Below are 15,971 nucleotides of genomic sequence, written 5' to 3'. Positions count from 1 at the left end.
AATAAATTAATGTGTGGACTTCCTCTTGAGATTGAGAGAGAGACAGAGGGTGTGAGGGTGCTTTAGAAGACAAACACATGTTGGGATATGAATGGGCAGAAGCCGGGAGGACATTTAAGTCAATCTTATGTGAACTAATATGAAAATTTATGTGACCATGGTGGATGGAGGGAGGGCAGAAGAGGACTTTAAGTGGAAAGTACCGAAAAGAAGAGTCATATTAGAGAGGAGTTTTGAGAATGAAACTAATAATGTTAAATAAACATCTTTTTTTTTCGGTAGGATATTGTCCATTTCGGGATGGTCACAGAGTTTGAGGAATTCTTCGAAGGACAGAAAACCGTTTTTGGAGAATTTTTTTTCTCTTCCCTGTTCAAAATTCATTTTTCGGCTGATTGTGTGGCCACTTTTTTCCGCTTTTAGCCGTTTTTTTTTGTTGAATTTTAGTTCTGTGTGTCAAGATTCCAATAGGTTTTCTTGCCGTCTATTTGAGTGTGAAGAGCACAAAGGAAAGACACCGACAAAAATTTTTCAGAGTCTCTTTTTTTTCACCATCAAACCAGCTATTTTTAATATTACCTGAGCGAAAAATATTTTTTCCGCATCATTTTCCAAGAAGATCTCTCTCATATCTTCACCTCCAACTCCCGAAAAAAAAAGACTTAGTAAATTTCTCAGCAGAGTTCGTTATTAATGATTTTCGTCCAAGTAATGCCCAAAGATCATCATCCCAACAGTTTCTCTATTGTTGAGGGTGAAAAGAGATGAGAAAATCACCATGTTAAAAAAATCATCGCTGAAAAGGATGATTTCTCCAGGTGATAAATGAATCAAATTATCCCTCTGAAGACACCGTCTACAGCCAAATAATTAAAGGATAAATGATTTTTCTGCATAACATCCCATTTCTCACTGTACAATGTTGCATGAAAAGAGATACTGCCCATTCCATCATGTCGCGAAGTTTTTCAGATGAGATGTTAATATTCAAATAACTGGCGTTTGTATTCACTCATTTTTTCACTTCTTCTGCTCCTCATACCTCTTTTTCCAGAACACAACATTTGTGAATGAATGAATTCTGGAATTTCTGTATTGTTTGCATATAAACTTCTCCCTCTCACACTCTCTAAACTAACACAGGATATGATATTTAGAGTTCAAACAAGACACAAAGTCACAAAACTTCTCATAAGATGAGAAAATCATACTACAAATGTTGAGAAATCCTCCAAAAAATTCCCATATATTCTTTATACAAAATGTACAAGAGTGCACTTGAAATTATGGAAACATTTCATAAATTTCAAACCTTTCAAACTGTTATAAAAGCTTCCATTGACTTTTAAGGGGATTTTAAGGAGTACTGAAATGTTATATTACAGCTGAGTAGTTAAGATCTATTGTGTTTTATAACATTATAACAGTTGTTATAAAAATAGTACTGTCATGATTATTAATTCTCTTCGGTATGGATGTTGAATTGGTCTCAAGAAAGTCCAAAATCCAATTGATAAGAACTAAACACTCTTAATGAATATGAGTTTTATAACAGTTTCTGAAAATTCTATTATAAATAACAAGAGAAGTATATATCACTTTTCGATTAATTTGTGCATACAGCAATGACAATCTCTGATATTTCTTGATAAATGAATCAAAATTAACAATAAAAGCGGATTTTATAACAGTTTTCAATGGAGAAATTTTCTAACATTAACTGCCTTATAACACATTTTGAATTTCTTCAGGTGTTATAAAAATCGTACTAACGTTATTCTTAATTCTCTTCGGTATGGATGTTGAATCGGTCTCAAGAAAGTCCAAAATATCCAAATGATTAGAACTAAACACTATTAATACATATGCTTTGTATAACAGTTTCTGAAAACTCTATTATAAATAACAAGAGAATTATATTTTACTTTTCGATTCATTTTTTCATACAGCAACAGCAGTGAAAATCTCTGATATTTCTCGATAAATTAATTAAAATTAACAATAAATGTGGATTTTATAACAGTTTTCAATGGAGAAATTTTCTAACGATACAAATCTTATAGTATATTCTAAATTCATTCGAATGAGGATCAAGAGGATTTTAAATTGTATTTAAATACAATTCTCAAATGTTGTCCATTGCAACAAAATTAGTTCAAACATAATATTACAAATTATAACAGTTGTGGTATAAAAGTAATATCAACATACTACTAAATTTTCATTGTTATTGGATATTCAGTTGTTTTTTTGAAAAGCCAAAGTGTACAAATGATGAGAATTGAACACTCTCAGTTATCAAATATCAGTTTTATAACAGTTTCTGATATTGTAATGATTACTAAAAGCAAATAAATTTGTCTTCCCAAATAATTTATTGTTCAAGAGGTAAAAATCTCTTATATTTCTCTATAAATCAATTTAAATTAACAATAAACATGACTTTTATAACAGTTCCCAGGGATTTTTTTTCTAATAGCTGCCTTATAACACATTTTAAATTCCTTTTACGACAAGTTTAGGAAATTTGAGAACTTACAAAATTGATCACTGAACTTTTCTTACAATTGTCATGCAATGCTCTAAGAATACTACACTTATTCTCCTGTTCTGTAATTTACAATTAAAATCTGTAATAATAGTCCCATACCACAAACTGTGCTAAATGTTTTTTTGCATTATCTTACAGTGTTGTTATTATTCTTTTTATATTTGTTGTTCTGAATTTTGCATTCAGTATTTAGTATTGACTGAAACTGCTTTGGAAAACTGCTTTGAAAATATGTCAATTATAACAGTCGTTAAATTTTGCTCTATATGGCGAAAATAATTTATTTATAGTCGGGAGCTTGCTTATAATGCAATTTCAAGGAAACCTATTGCTAATATTCTAGAATTACACAGAAATAGAAAAGAAATATATTTTTTATAACAGTTTGAGCTTGGCCTAGTGCTTCTCAAATAAGCGCTATATACCTGTTATCTCAGGGTTAGATTATCAATTCAATTAGATTTTTACAGACATTTAAAAAAAGATATATATAACTTTGCATTCGTTTATTTTTCAAGGATATTTAAACTGTTATAAATTATATCATGCAATTGTTGTATCAAATTTGCGTGACTTGACTTGAAAGTCGTATGACAAAATGTTTTATGTACCTTTCTTTAATGAAATCATAAAATTATCGAATACAAGTATTCAACTATCCGTATTTCAAATGCAAGATTTTATAACAGTTTATAACATTTTGTAACGAAATCTAACAGAAATTTTGATGAATGGTCGATTTAAAACAGTTCTTATCAATAAAATGAAAAAATACCCTCATGGAATATATTTAAGGACTTAGTTGTTGTAAAATTATAACAGTTGGGCAACTGGGTGTTTTTTGAAACACCTCGAAAAGCATAATTTTTCCTACTTGGCTTAGTAGAATACTACAGAATTTCTTAAATTAAGTTAACGTAGTATACCAATCAAGGCTTGTCTGTTCTTTTCATTATTATCAGGACGCAATTAAAAAATTATAACAGTTACAGTTGAAATTTCCCTGAATCTATCAGTGGAGTAAAGTTTTTCCTCAGATTCTTCTGTCTTTGTTTCTGCTTAATATTTATGATTTTTAAGTTGCAGTATTTGCAGATTTTTCATCATGTTATAAAGAAAATAATAGTAGGGGGAGGCTTTGAACTTTCGCACACAAAAATGATGTTCAAGTTCAGTGATTTTTTCTGACTACCATGCAAACCGTATGGATTCTCCAACTATGCCAAAAAAATGTCTTACTTATAAGGTTCATAATCCCACCAAACAAAATCCCAGGAAATCCTTAGATTTTCCTCCAGAGGAAAATGAAAATTTAATGGCGATTTGTCCGATAGATGAATCAAGTTTCTATTATCGCACACGATTCACGCCATCATTGAACACCCCATTTTCACCGTAAATTTTGCACCGGACACTAAAAGTTGCACATCATTGTTTAAAGGGAACTCTAATCTACTTGATTAAACCATTTTTATAATGAATAAAACATTTTAATATCACTTTTTTGGAACTTTTCTGAGAGATGTTTTATTGACATTAAAAACCATTTTTTTGCTTGATTCTACGAGAATTTCACTCCGGAAACGGTTAAATCTGATGAATACTTTCTTGAAAAGTCCAAATATCACCAAATTTACACGAATCAATAAGTTTTTAAAGCTAAAAATTGACTAAAACTCAGCAAGCGAGAAGACCACACAAGATTCCACCATTCCTCCACGGAGCCGGATATGCACAAAAACGTTTGAATGCGCATCATTGAAGATTTCTCTGTTCCTGCAGCTGCAGGAATCGGGATTTAGCACAGATATTGAGCTTCAGCAGGTGAACAAGCTAAAATTTTCACAAAACATCTTCTTACGGACAATTTCTTTTCTTTGTCATGCAAAACAACACAATAGTGAGGTTATGTCAAAGATTGTCAAAAAGCAGTTGTAAACTGTATGAGCTTATTGCAGATGTGATTCTTTCATTGCACATTCAGTTTGTGCAAGCTTGAAAAATATTTTTATATCAAAGAAATCCAAAATTGCTTAATAATTACTCAACTGCAGCCTATTTGAGTCAAATTACTTCTTGTTTATCAACTTTACGATTTTTAAGTTTTCCTTTTTAGTGGTGGATCAAATCGGTAGATTACAATAGATGTGAATATGAGGGATCGCATCTAAAATGAAGTTTCTTGGAAAATGTGAGAGAAGCCATGTCTTCTATGTGCGATCGATGAATCTGAGTCAAGTTTGTGAATTTTGTTCCACCCACAAAAAGTGCCTGTTCAGCCTAAAAGATTTTTACTTAAATCTGATTCCTAATAACCCTTCTACCCTCTGTGATAGTAGTTTTTCAGAAAAGTGATATTAATTCTGCACAATCGTATGAAATATTGCACAGCAAAATTACAGTTTTGGACCTGTTTTTAATTTTTGTTTCCTAAAACTAGGGGAAAAGGATTAGACTCCCAATTTTTTCAGGAAAGGTGTGATTTAAGACTAGCTACTAAAATATATAGCCATCAGTGAAAGTTATAAAGTAATACCGGAGAAATTCGAAGTGTCCGATGGTAGCGTATGTGCGAAACATCAAAGCCTCCCCCTATAGCAGTTTATTAAGTTGTATTACATATCCTACACCAAAACCTTTTTGGTCTGTGGGCTCTGAGATTGCTTGAGCATTTTCTATGCTTGCGGTTCTGTTCTTTGCAACTGTTATAAATTATAACACTTTTCGTTGTGAAATTTTCATGAAATTTTGAGTCTTTGGAGAATCTATTGAAAAAAGATGAACATGGTTCTTTATGCTATTAGACAAATTTTCGGTATCTTTCATTCCCTATTTACCAAGATAAACAAATATTTCTCTGTGATTCTGTGCTTATTTTGTTGTTCTTTTTTTTCTTCGTCCAAGCATCCTCCTAAGATCTCTCCGGACCAGGAGAGAATTCTTACCATCTCAAGGAGTCTAACTTTTATCGTGCGTGCTTTGAAAGTGGTATTTGTCTCTCTTTTACTTTACAGAATTGGGAATTGCTTGTGCTGAATACGCTAAAATGGGACATCTCGGTGGTGACTCCTTTGGATTTCCTCGAGCACATTCTCACACGTCTCAACATCAAGAATTCCATGAATATCCGTGTGGACAAAGTGCGAGAACACGCTCAGACATTCATCTCGATGGCTGCACAAGGTAAATACCAAAGTTTCTTTTTCAACTTTACCTCTCCTTCTTGTCTCCTTTTTTTACCACCCTTCTTATCCTGTCCCTGGCCCTGACCACTGTCCACTGATCCGGGGAAATATAAGATTTTTCATGGATGTTCTTAGGGGGGCCCAATTTGCAGAGAACTCTACTCGCGAGAGTTTTCTGCGTGGCTGCCCAAAAAAGAGTCGCCGGAAAGTGGTTTAATCAAATTCTAAGACTCAAAACTTCACGGACACTGATGCGGTCAAGGTCGGGTAAGAGTTTCGTCGACGTCTTTCATATAAAAGTCTCTTCTCTTCTACATAATGTATAACAGACGAGAAGCTTATAGCGCAAAAGCATTTTCGCAAGAAGCATACAGAGTTCGTTGTGAAGTAACATAAAAAAAAAAATATTCAACTATAAGCTCAATACACCTCTAATCGCGAAATTCTTCTGTGCTGGTGGCCACACATTTGTGGCCTGTATGCGGGGTGGCGAACAGACACTTTATTAGTACATACCCAGGGGCTGATGACTCTCCATTCGTCACGATCAACTGATCTCCATTTGCTGGACCTTTAAAGATTTAAAGCACAAGCCTCAGTAATTCACTAAAGAATCTCGTTGAGGCAGAAAAAAAAGAGAGATTATTGTGGATCAAATCGTGGGAAAATGTTTTTATTGTCCACTTTGATCGCTCATGACCGTTTTTAACCCTTGAAGGAATCTCTATTAAGAGCCGAGATAGATTGATCAATCAAGTGAAACTGTCCTAAAAACCTAAAAAAGGACTCCCTGAAAAGAGATAATTGATATCCTGATCCGTTGACTAAAGGGGATGGGTTTCGTAGTACGAAAACGTTTATAAAACAAGAACGATTTAGAAACGAAAAATCGACGAGAAGCATCATTTCTCCGACCGAATTGTAGTGAGAAAAGCCTTAAAAGGCTCCCGGAAAGGTCAGGGAATGCGCGAATCCGCGCGTACTTGGAGTACCGAAGTCAACTCACTTTAAAGAATGATACGGAAACTTTCCCGGCTTCTTGTAACATTCTACAGTTCCCTTGAATAAACAGAAAGAGGACTTGGTAAGATAGGGTCTTGAACTGGAGAACAATGGGCATCCTATTGAGGTGGATTATCTGTCCAAAATTACAACCAAAATGTCCAAATTTAGAACCATGGTGTCCAAAATTAGTATTAAGACTAATTTTAGTAAAAACAAAGACGATAAACAGCTCACCAAGTTTGTAAATAACCCTTCTGAAAAGAGAGTATCAAAAAATATCAATTAGTTTTGAGAATATCGCATTTCAAACTTGGAACATTGATGCTCATAAGCATCCTGTCCAAAATTATGAGCTCTTTCCCTAGTAGAAGTTTTTTTGGTTATTAACATTTTTAAACCTCAAGAAGCTTCTTTATTTACATCTCAATGGAGAAAATGGTTCTCAATAGAGAAAATGCTTTTTGGTTGTATCCAAAATTACAACCAAAGTGTCCAAATTTACAAACAAGGGGTCCAAAATTTAAGTCAAATTCGCCTTTACATATTAATTCACTTTTAAATGTATTAAGACTAATTTTAGTAAAAACAAAGACGATAAACAGCTCGCTGAGTTTCTAAATAACCCTTCTGAAAAGAGAGTAACAAAAAACTCAGTTAGTAATTTTATAACGTTGTACCGGAAATTAATAGAGACACTCTTTAAAATGTCAAATTCTTCTAAATTAAATGACTATAAACCTTGAACATTTTTGATTAACTTGTTACGTGAGCGGTACAGGGCTACCAATTTAGCTAGATCCCTGAAAATCTATTTTTTTTCTGATTATAATGAACTTACCGATAGCTTTATTGAATGCTTAAAATCCTGAATTTCTGTATAGACGTAATACGTAAGCGATACAGGGCTGCTAACTTAATTAGATTTCCGGAAACTAAGATTTTTATTATTATTTTGGATTTATATGAAAAATAGCCATGGACGCTATACAGTGTTAACTCATTCCGCATATTATTCATCAGAGGCTTCTAACGTTCTAGATTAACTCTGTATACGAGCGGTATAGGGCTATTGTCTTTACTTGATTTCCGGAAATTGTTCTTTTTTAAATTCTAATTAATTTATTTAAAAAGAAACAATAATAAAGGACACTTTTTGAAACCCCAATTAATTAAGGTTGAAATTACTTAATGTCTAATATGTCATAACTCTGACATAGGACAGCTCTAATTCTAGCACTTTTGGAATTCGTTTTATTCACGAAACAAGTGATAACAAGATTTTTTCCTTATTTCACATTTAATGCTGAAAGATTGTAATTAGGATGTTTTCTCAAATTATCTTATATTTTATGTCTAGAGTCCTAGATGTTTCATAAGTCACTTAGCATCACAGCGGTATAGGGCTACTAACTTTGCTTGATTTCCGGAAACTAAGAATAGTTTCTATTACGTCTTATAAGGAAAATAATCAGGAACAGTCTTCAAAATATTAAAGTGTCCTATATTTAATGATTGGGATCCCCAAACATTCTTGATTAACTTGGAATGAGAGCGGTATAGGGCTACTGATCTACTAATCTTTGCTGGGCTTCCAGAAAACGAACAAACGAGAATTTATTTACTTGACCTTTTGTATTCGGAAATTATTCCTCTTTATATATTAGAATCCAGGAGATCGAACTTAACTTTTACGGGCTTCAGACCTAAGGCTTAGGCATGTGGTCTACCCTAATTTCTTATCAGAGTTTTTTGGAAGATTTACTTCAGAATTGAATTATGAAAGAGAAATGACAGGATTAAACTGGGTTAAACCCCTAGTCTGAAGACCTCTTTAGGTTTTAAGCGGTATGACTACTGGAGTAGTTCGGTTTCCTGAACTACTACCGTTTTTTCAAGTCGGTGTTTAAAAGTAAGAAGTTACGGATTTCAAATCTGGTCTTATCTAGGTTATAGGAATCCCTTAGATCCCTGAATTAGCTTAATCTTCAAGCGGTATAGGGCCCCTATGTTATGTAGGTTACTGAATCCCCAATTGTTGGCCTCTTGCGCGATATTTTGTGTATACACAGCAGTTGCGGAGTCTCATTCTTAGTCTCAGTCATTTCTTCTTCTCCCCATATATGAATGAGAGAAGTCTCTGGCGATGGTTAGTTGTTCATCTGGTGGCCCGCGAGGGGCACACAAAAACGACAGAGGAGAAGAAGAAGAAGAAGAGAGATGGTCATGGGCAAAAAAAGTGAGCTAAAACATCGAGTCAAACGTGATCCTTATGGCAAATAACTCTGCATTCTTGTATTTACTTTCATTTTTTATCCATAACATATATAAGCATATAATGTGGAAGATCTTCCAGTGGTATATATATATGTAAGGCATTTTGTCCCGGGAAGTGGGGTAAGAGGCGGTGGACTCACCATTGAGATGAAAACACGTTAAAAGAAGAGAATTAATGTGTGGGAATATTTTGTCGCCGCGATTTCCTTCCACTCTTTTAGGGGCCTTCAACTCTCAAAAAAATGCGCGAATGTACGCGCGCGTGATGATTGTGAGTTGGAGGAATTAATATATATTTATATTGGTCAAAAGACAAAAATGCCAATTTGTATGGAATCAATTTCGAAAATCCATTCACAATTAAGTGGCGATTGACTTGTACTGGGATCTCTTTTATTTCTTTTTGTTCTCATGCCCTGACTTGGTTGGCATTTTTTTTTTGGGAGGAGGAGAAAGATTAAAGACTTACCAGGCCGCTAATGAGATTTACAAGATGAAATTGCTGCACCTCCCCGAGAAAAATCGCGCGCTCGAAGAGGGAGAAAAAATGGGCTGGATGATAATGAGGGAGGTGGAAGAGGTGCTCCAACTCAGACCATACCTTAAGAACTGACCATTTCTCAATGAGACCAATTTGTCTCACTCAGAAGTAGACTTTGTACAAGGGCTTAGGGTTCTCTTAACTTTTTTGCTCAATGGATTTTTTAAAAGTTATCCTCGTGTTCTTAGAATTCAAAATACTTTAACACTGAGAAAAAAACGGAGGTGCGATTAACTTTTTTCCTCATAACTTTAACATTTTTAGGTGTAAAAATATATCAACATTTTTTAATGTTAATTTTACACCTTTTTTTAGGGTAAAATTAACATGAAAAAGGGTAACTTTAACCCCTAATACACCTAAAAAGCATAATATTTACGCCATTTTCGGATCAATCGGAAAGTTTTGCAAACAATCCCTTTAATTCTTTTATCTTTAAAATTTTAATCCCAAATAATACACCTTAAACGGGTATATGAGGCAACCCTGATTCTAGCAGTTTTGATTTTAGTGTTATTTATAAAATTAAAGAGGACGACACTACAGGTCTTGTTTAGTAACAAAATGCTATGGACATGATAGTTTTAGATATACACAACATTTTCAATGTAAGTTTCACAGGCCAATTCTAATTCTAGCAGCTTCTAAATATGTTCTAGAATGGAAACGAGAGCTGGCAGAGATCGTTATCCAATTTGATATTTTTAATGTTAGGCGGTTGTAATTAATATCTAATATGTCATAACTGTGGCATAGGACAACTCTTATTCTACCAGTTTTGGAATTCCTTTTATTCACGAAACGAGCAATAACAAGATTTTTTCCTTATTTCACATTTAATGCTGAAAGATTGTAATTAGGATGCTTTTGTAAAGTATATGACAAAATTTTCTGTTTGAGTTACATAGGACAACTCTTATTCTAGCACTTTTGGAATTTGTTTTATTCACGAAATATGTGATAACAAGATTTTTTCCTTATTTTATATTCAATGCTGAAAGATTGTAATTAGGATGCTTTTGTAAAGTATATAACAAAATTTTCTGTACCAGTTACGTAGTACAATTCTTATTCTAGCAGTTTTGGAATCCATTTTATTCACGAAAAGAACGATAACAAGATTTTTTTGTTATCGTTCATATAGAAACCATATCATATCACCATATCACCATATCACTATATCATACTATAGCATAAAACCGTTATCGTTTCATATAGAAACCATAGTTCTAGTAGTTTTACCTTTTGCTTAATTTTTTAAATCAGACTTCACATTTATTTATTTTATTTCAAATAGATGTTATAATTTATAGTAGCATTTATTTTTACGCAAAGCTGTATATTTAATTTGCAATGCATAAAGCAATCCTTATTCTAGCAGTTTTGACATTTTAAAAAATCTGATGTAGGATTATTACTAAGTCCCGGGATTAAGCACATTTTCGGGACCGAAATAAACCACATTAAAGGGCATTATGCAACGAGAAAATTTGCATGCCCACAGGAGATTTCTTTTGAATAAATCGGCAGTAGAACGATTTTCGCGCGGAGTAAAAGTAGTTCAAACAAAAAGATTCAAGTGTTTAAAGCTTTGCTTATTAAGAAACAGTACTTTTTGGTCAGAGTTCTTCAATAAATTGTTAGAATATTTAAAAATTTTACCTTAATAAAAGAAATTTAAGTCTTATCCTGAAAAATAAGCAGTGTTTTCAAATTTCCCGCGTCACAAAATAGTATACATTAAGGCGTATTTCAAGAATGATTTCACAAGTTGACTCTCAATGGTAGACAAATATACATAATCCCGTCAGATGCATAATCCAGAAGTGCGTAATGCCGGGACCGAGTGTATATACCTAATTAGCATAGATTCGGGTGATTATGTCCTCTGCTTCTAGCCACTTAAGTATGATCTGCATCAATCCGATTGGTAAAAACGATCCTTAAGTGCTAGAATTAAAGAAAAGCTTACAGAAAGCAGGTAGTCAATCATGGCTGGAGAGAATAATTGCACGCATACCATGTGTTCTATTATTCTGCTTACAATCAAACGTACATGTCAATCCTAATTCTAGCAGTTTTAATATGTCTCCTACTCCTTAAAATTTTCTCTAGAAACAATATCAAACTGCTGTAATTAGCAATGTATAGTAAGAAAAACATTCTAGCAGTTCACCATTCATTAAAAATATCAATTTTCAAAACTGCTAGAATTAGGGTTATCCGGTGCAAATTTCCTCGATCTTTATAGTACCCAAATTTGAGCACTAAATTTTAATGCATATTAATTCTGGCATAAATGTCTCCCAACATCCTCAATTGTACCAGTTTGGTAATCCATGCAAAAAAAAGAAGTAAAAGCTGCGGGAAAGAGCTAAATGATTGATGGTAATGGGAACAAAAGGGACCAAGATGTGAATCACTTAAAGTTAATTCTACCCAAATAATGACCGGGAGAGTGTCACTTGGGCTCTTTCTCGGTTCCACTCATAAAATGATGATGAATCAGCTCATAAGAATTTTTTGGCAGAATTTCATTGAAGAGTGTTAGAGCCCCATTGACAGAAATATTATACGAAAATAAAAAATTGGGGGAGAGTGTGAAATTTTCACGAGAGTGAGCGACCATAAAAGATCAAAAACAACCAACGGATGCAGCTGATCTTTTGAGAAGAGGCTGCTGGAGCAAAGATGTGGTCTCTCAATTGGAGACGCGGTCTTAGTATGTGATTTTGCTTCTGGTGAGATGTGTGCGAAAATAATGAGTGTCAGCTGTTTATGTGCCTTAGATAATTATTACATAACAAATGCCCATGACCATTGGATGTTGCGTTGAGATTTGCAATTTCTCATCTTGCACTCTCACTCGCGTCTAGACTGTATTAAAGCAATGGGGGCCCCTGAGGCTGAATATTTTTTGCTGTGATGGTGCCGCAAATTGCACTCTTTAATCCCTTTCTGGGAGGATACAACACTCGGAACAATTAATTTGTTAAAATTACTATGCTCTGTGCTAAAATGCATTACTGTTAATTAACTTTTTGTAATGCTATTGTATCTTAACAACTTTATTTCATTTTAGAACTTTTGCATAATTTTGTATTTATAAAAACTTTTGTTGATTTTACCAAGCAAGGGGCGTGGCTAAAAAATCATTTCAAATAGAATTTTTATCTCTACTGAAGTATATTGGTAAAGAGAAAAATTCACTGTTCTGTTATGCTCTACAATGAGTGTTACCAGAAATGAGTGGAAATTAGTATTTTAACCCAGTCCTTACCATGGTATTATACATCATACGCAAATTGAATGCAAGGAGCATTTATCGCCATAAATGAGTAGATATGTCTGATATCTATACGAAAATGATGGCGAAGACTTTACAAATTTCTTCTATATAAACGTATAAAACAGGCCCATATTCGGGTGAATGGGGAATTTTTATAGCCGAAATATAACAATTTTTTATTTTAGAGTTAATCAAGTCATCGTGTACGGTAAAATGTATTGTTTATGACTAAATAAAATATAATCACTCTGTCATACCAATATTATAACTATCGACTGAAGAACTGTCATTCCTTGTCCATTTTTCTTTAAGACTTGGTCAAATATTTTCCTCAAATGAATAAATATTTATCCTCAACGATTCAGTCACATTTTTTGTGCCTCGTTCACTTTTATCGCGTATGAAAGTTTAATGCAATAATTGTTTTCCGTTAGAGGCTAAAATATTAGTGAACAAAATTTCATTCCCGACTTGAAATTCTTAAGGGAAAGCTGAGAAATTAAATACAACAAAGTTGAATAAATTTATTGCTTTTTACATTACATCATTTAAAAAACTTATGGTTCTCAAATTTTTACTGCGTGTATTGATAGAATATAGCCCTTTAAACACTAATTTGGTCAAATATAATTGCACTGCAATGTTTTGTGTATAATTTTTCCATTAATTTGAGTCTGGCGTCGCCAGTTTTCTGTATTTTTCCACGCCATAATCTTCATTTTGTTCTGATAAAATAAAATCAAGGTATTGTAACCCGAATAAGTAAGAAAAGCAGAAAATAAAACACATTTATATATTTTAGTGATTATATTTACAAGATGTCGTATATCATATTTACATTTTGTAGACTTCTTACGACAATAATATCACTATATAGCAAAAATGTCAAAACACTGAAAGATAGGGTGAAAGGAACGTCTATTGACACTTCAAGAACTCGTGTCAGCACCTATTGACACCCTACTCTGTACCATTTGGGATATGAAATTTGAACATCTCTGTTTATAGTAAAAGGTATATTACAGAAAACCCGTTATATTACTTATATTTTACTAGATACATTCAATAATTTTCAACATTTTGACAAAAGTGTCAATAGGGGTTCCCTGTCGAACAGACGTTCCTCCGACCCTAATGCTTTTGATAAACTTTTTCTGCATTCTGGGCACTCATTCTGCAATTTGATTTCATAAAAAATGATCTGGAAGCTGTCCTAATGCTTGTACTTGCGGTACACTGCAATTAAGGGAAGAAAATATTAGCTCTCACAAACGAAGTGTTAATTCACTACTTTTTCATCATTTGCACTTACTTTGACGAATTTAATGCCTTCTATCTGTATACTCGATTTTTCTGCATACGGTTGTGCATTTAAACACTCTAATTAATGTGAGACATCACTTTTTTCACAAATTTTTTCACAAAATCAACTTTAAAAACTTTTTTCACAAAATCAGAACATGATGTTCATACAATTTCACGACATTATGTGAACATAATGGCATGAATATGTAAGATAAATATACTTTAGAAATTTTTGACATAGTTTTATACATTTTCACTCAAAAATAGATTATATTATGACTTGTTTATGGATCTAAAAATGTTTAGTCGTAATTTTAAGGGAAAATAACAATATTTTAACTGGAATTTATCAAACAAAATGTATTATATATATTAATAGAAAATAACTGATATTTTCTATACAATTTTTAGTCAAGTTAAAAAAGTGTAAAAAAGAATTTCATCAGTCTAAAAACAAGCGTTTAAGTAGCACTGTTCGGAAAACGATCCAGTTACCTCACCTTACTATAATATTAGTATCTTTTGAAGTAATTAAAAAGATTTGCTAAAAAAATAATTTAAACAATTATTTTCCCATTGCTGTCAAATATATCTAACAAAAGTAGTACTACTACCCCAAAATGACAGTATCACTGCAAATTAAATTAACTCGACTGAAGTATATTCTTAAGTGAAAATTTCTATTTCTACTGTTTTAATAGGAAAAAGCATATGTGATAGACCCTTTTTGCTCTGAGCAACTCAAATGATCTTGGTTGATTCTACTATTTCGCATTTTTGTTTTTCATTTAGGAATCCCCTCAGATAACCCCTTCTCCATGTAATCCCCAAAGTCTTTCGCCTTTTTTTGCCACACTCTCCGCTCGCGGCTTGTTCCTCCACTTCTGGATGCACTGAGAGTGCTTCAGTGATGCTTTTTTTTCCTCAACGGATGTCTGCGTCCGGCAAAATTTTATGAATGAAATTATATTAATCGTCGCTCATCGTAGTTCCTTTGGCTGTATGTGTGCGCATGTTGAGCTCATGTTTACTGCAAAAAAAAAGCACTTGGAGAAAAAATCAGAGTCCCAAGAAAGAATTCCCAAGAGATACATATACAATGTTTGTAAAATTTTTGTCGCCCAACAACATGCATCCAAGTTCAAACTGATAAACACTACTCCTCGCGCACTTAGCATCAGCAAATTTTCCATGTACTTTTTAGCAGTTTTAAATGCCCGTTTTATCGTTTGGGTGGATTCTTAGAAGTACATGCAAGAGGATGGAATGCGCTCCTCTTCATGGAATCTGGTTAATTTTGATATTTTAACCATTGGTGATGGTGTTCTTTGTTTCACTAGCGCATTCTTGTGATTGCCATGAATGAATTGTGTTTTTGTCATCAATAGTCAACCGGCGAAAGGGTTTTAATTGAGCACTCTAAGGCTTGGGAGGTTAAATTCTATCAGGATTTTGCGGTACATAACCTAGAAGAGCAATTTCTTGAATGGAAAATTTAAAAATCTTTCATTTTAGGAAAGACTTTCTGTCTAATTTGAAGATTTTCTTTTATTTTGTTTTTTTTTTTAGATGCATCGTTCACTTGAAAACTTTGAGGTTATGTTACTCCTAACCTCAAAGATCAAGACAAAGGACAAAAAATTATTTAAGATTTAAATTCATCATGTGTAACATATTTCTAATTTTTCTAAGATTCCTCATTTTGTTTTTTGGGTAAATCGTTAATTTGAAAACTTTGAGGTTATGTTACTCCTAACCTCAAAGATCAAGACAAAGAACAAAAGATTATTTAAAATTTAAATTCATCATGTTTAACATATT

At 33.1% G+C, this 15,971-nt stretch overlaps 1 protein-coding gene across 2 annotated transcripts in view; it reads left to right on the top strand.

Annotated features, from left to right (window-relative positions):
* LOC129806443 (G1/S-specific cyclin-D1) overlaps positions 1-15,971 on the top strand; it is a 56,544-nt gene that overhangs the window by 18,502 nt on the left and 22,071 nt on the right. For both annotated transcript variants that reach the window (XM_055855036.1, XM_055855037.1), the window contains one exon: positions 5,566-5,734. In XM_055855036.1, coding sequence (XP_055711011.1) covers positions 5,566-5,734 — 169 coding nt within the window. The remainder of the gene's footprint in view (positions 1-5,565; positions 5,735-15,971) is intronic.

This window comes from Phlebotomus papatasi, chromosome 3 (assembly GCF_024763615.1).
Source record: "Phlebotomus papatasi isolate M1 chromosome 3, Ppap_2.1, whole genome shotgun sequence".
In the NCBI taxonomy this organism is placed as follows: domain Eukaryota; kingdom Metazoa; phylum Arthropoda; class Insecta; order Diptera; family Psychodidae; genus Phlebotomus; species Phlebotomus papatasi.
The sequence above is the reverse complement of the archived record's forward strand: the minus strand, read 5'-3'. Positions and strand labels throughout refer to the sequence as shown.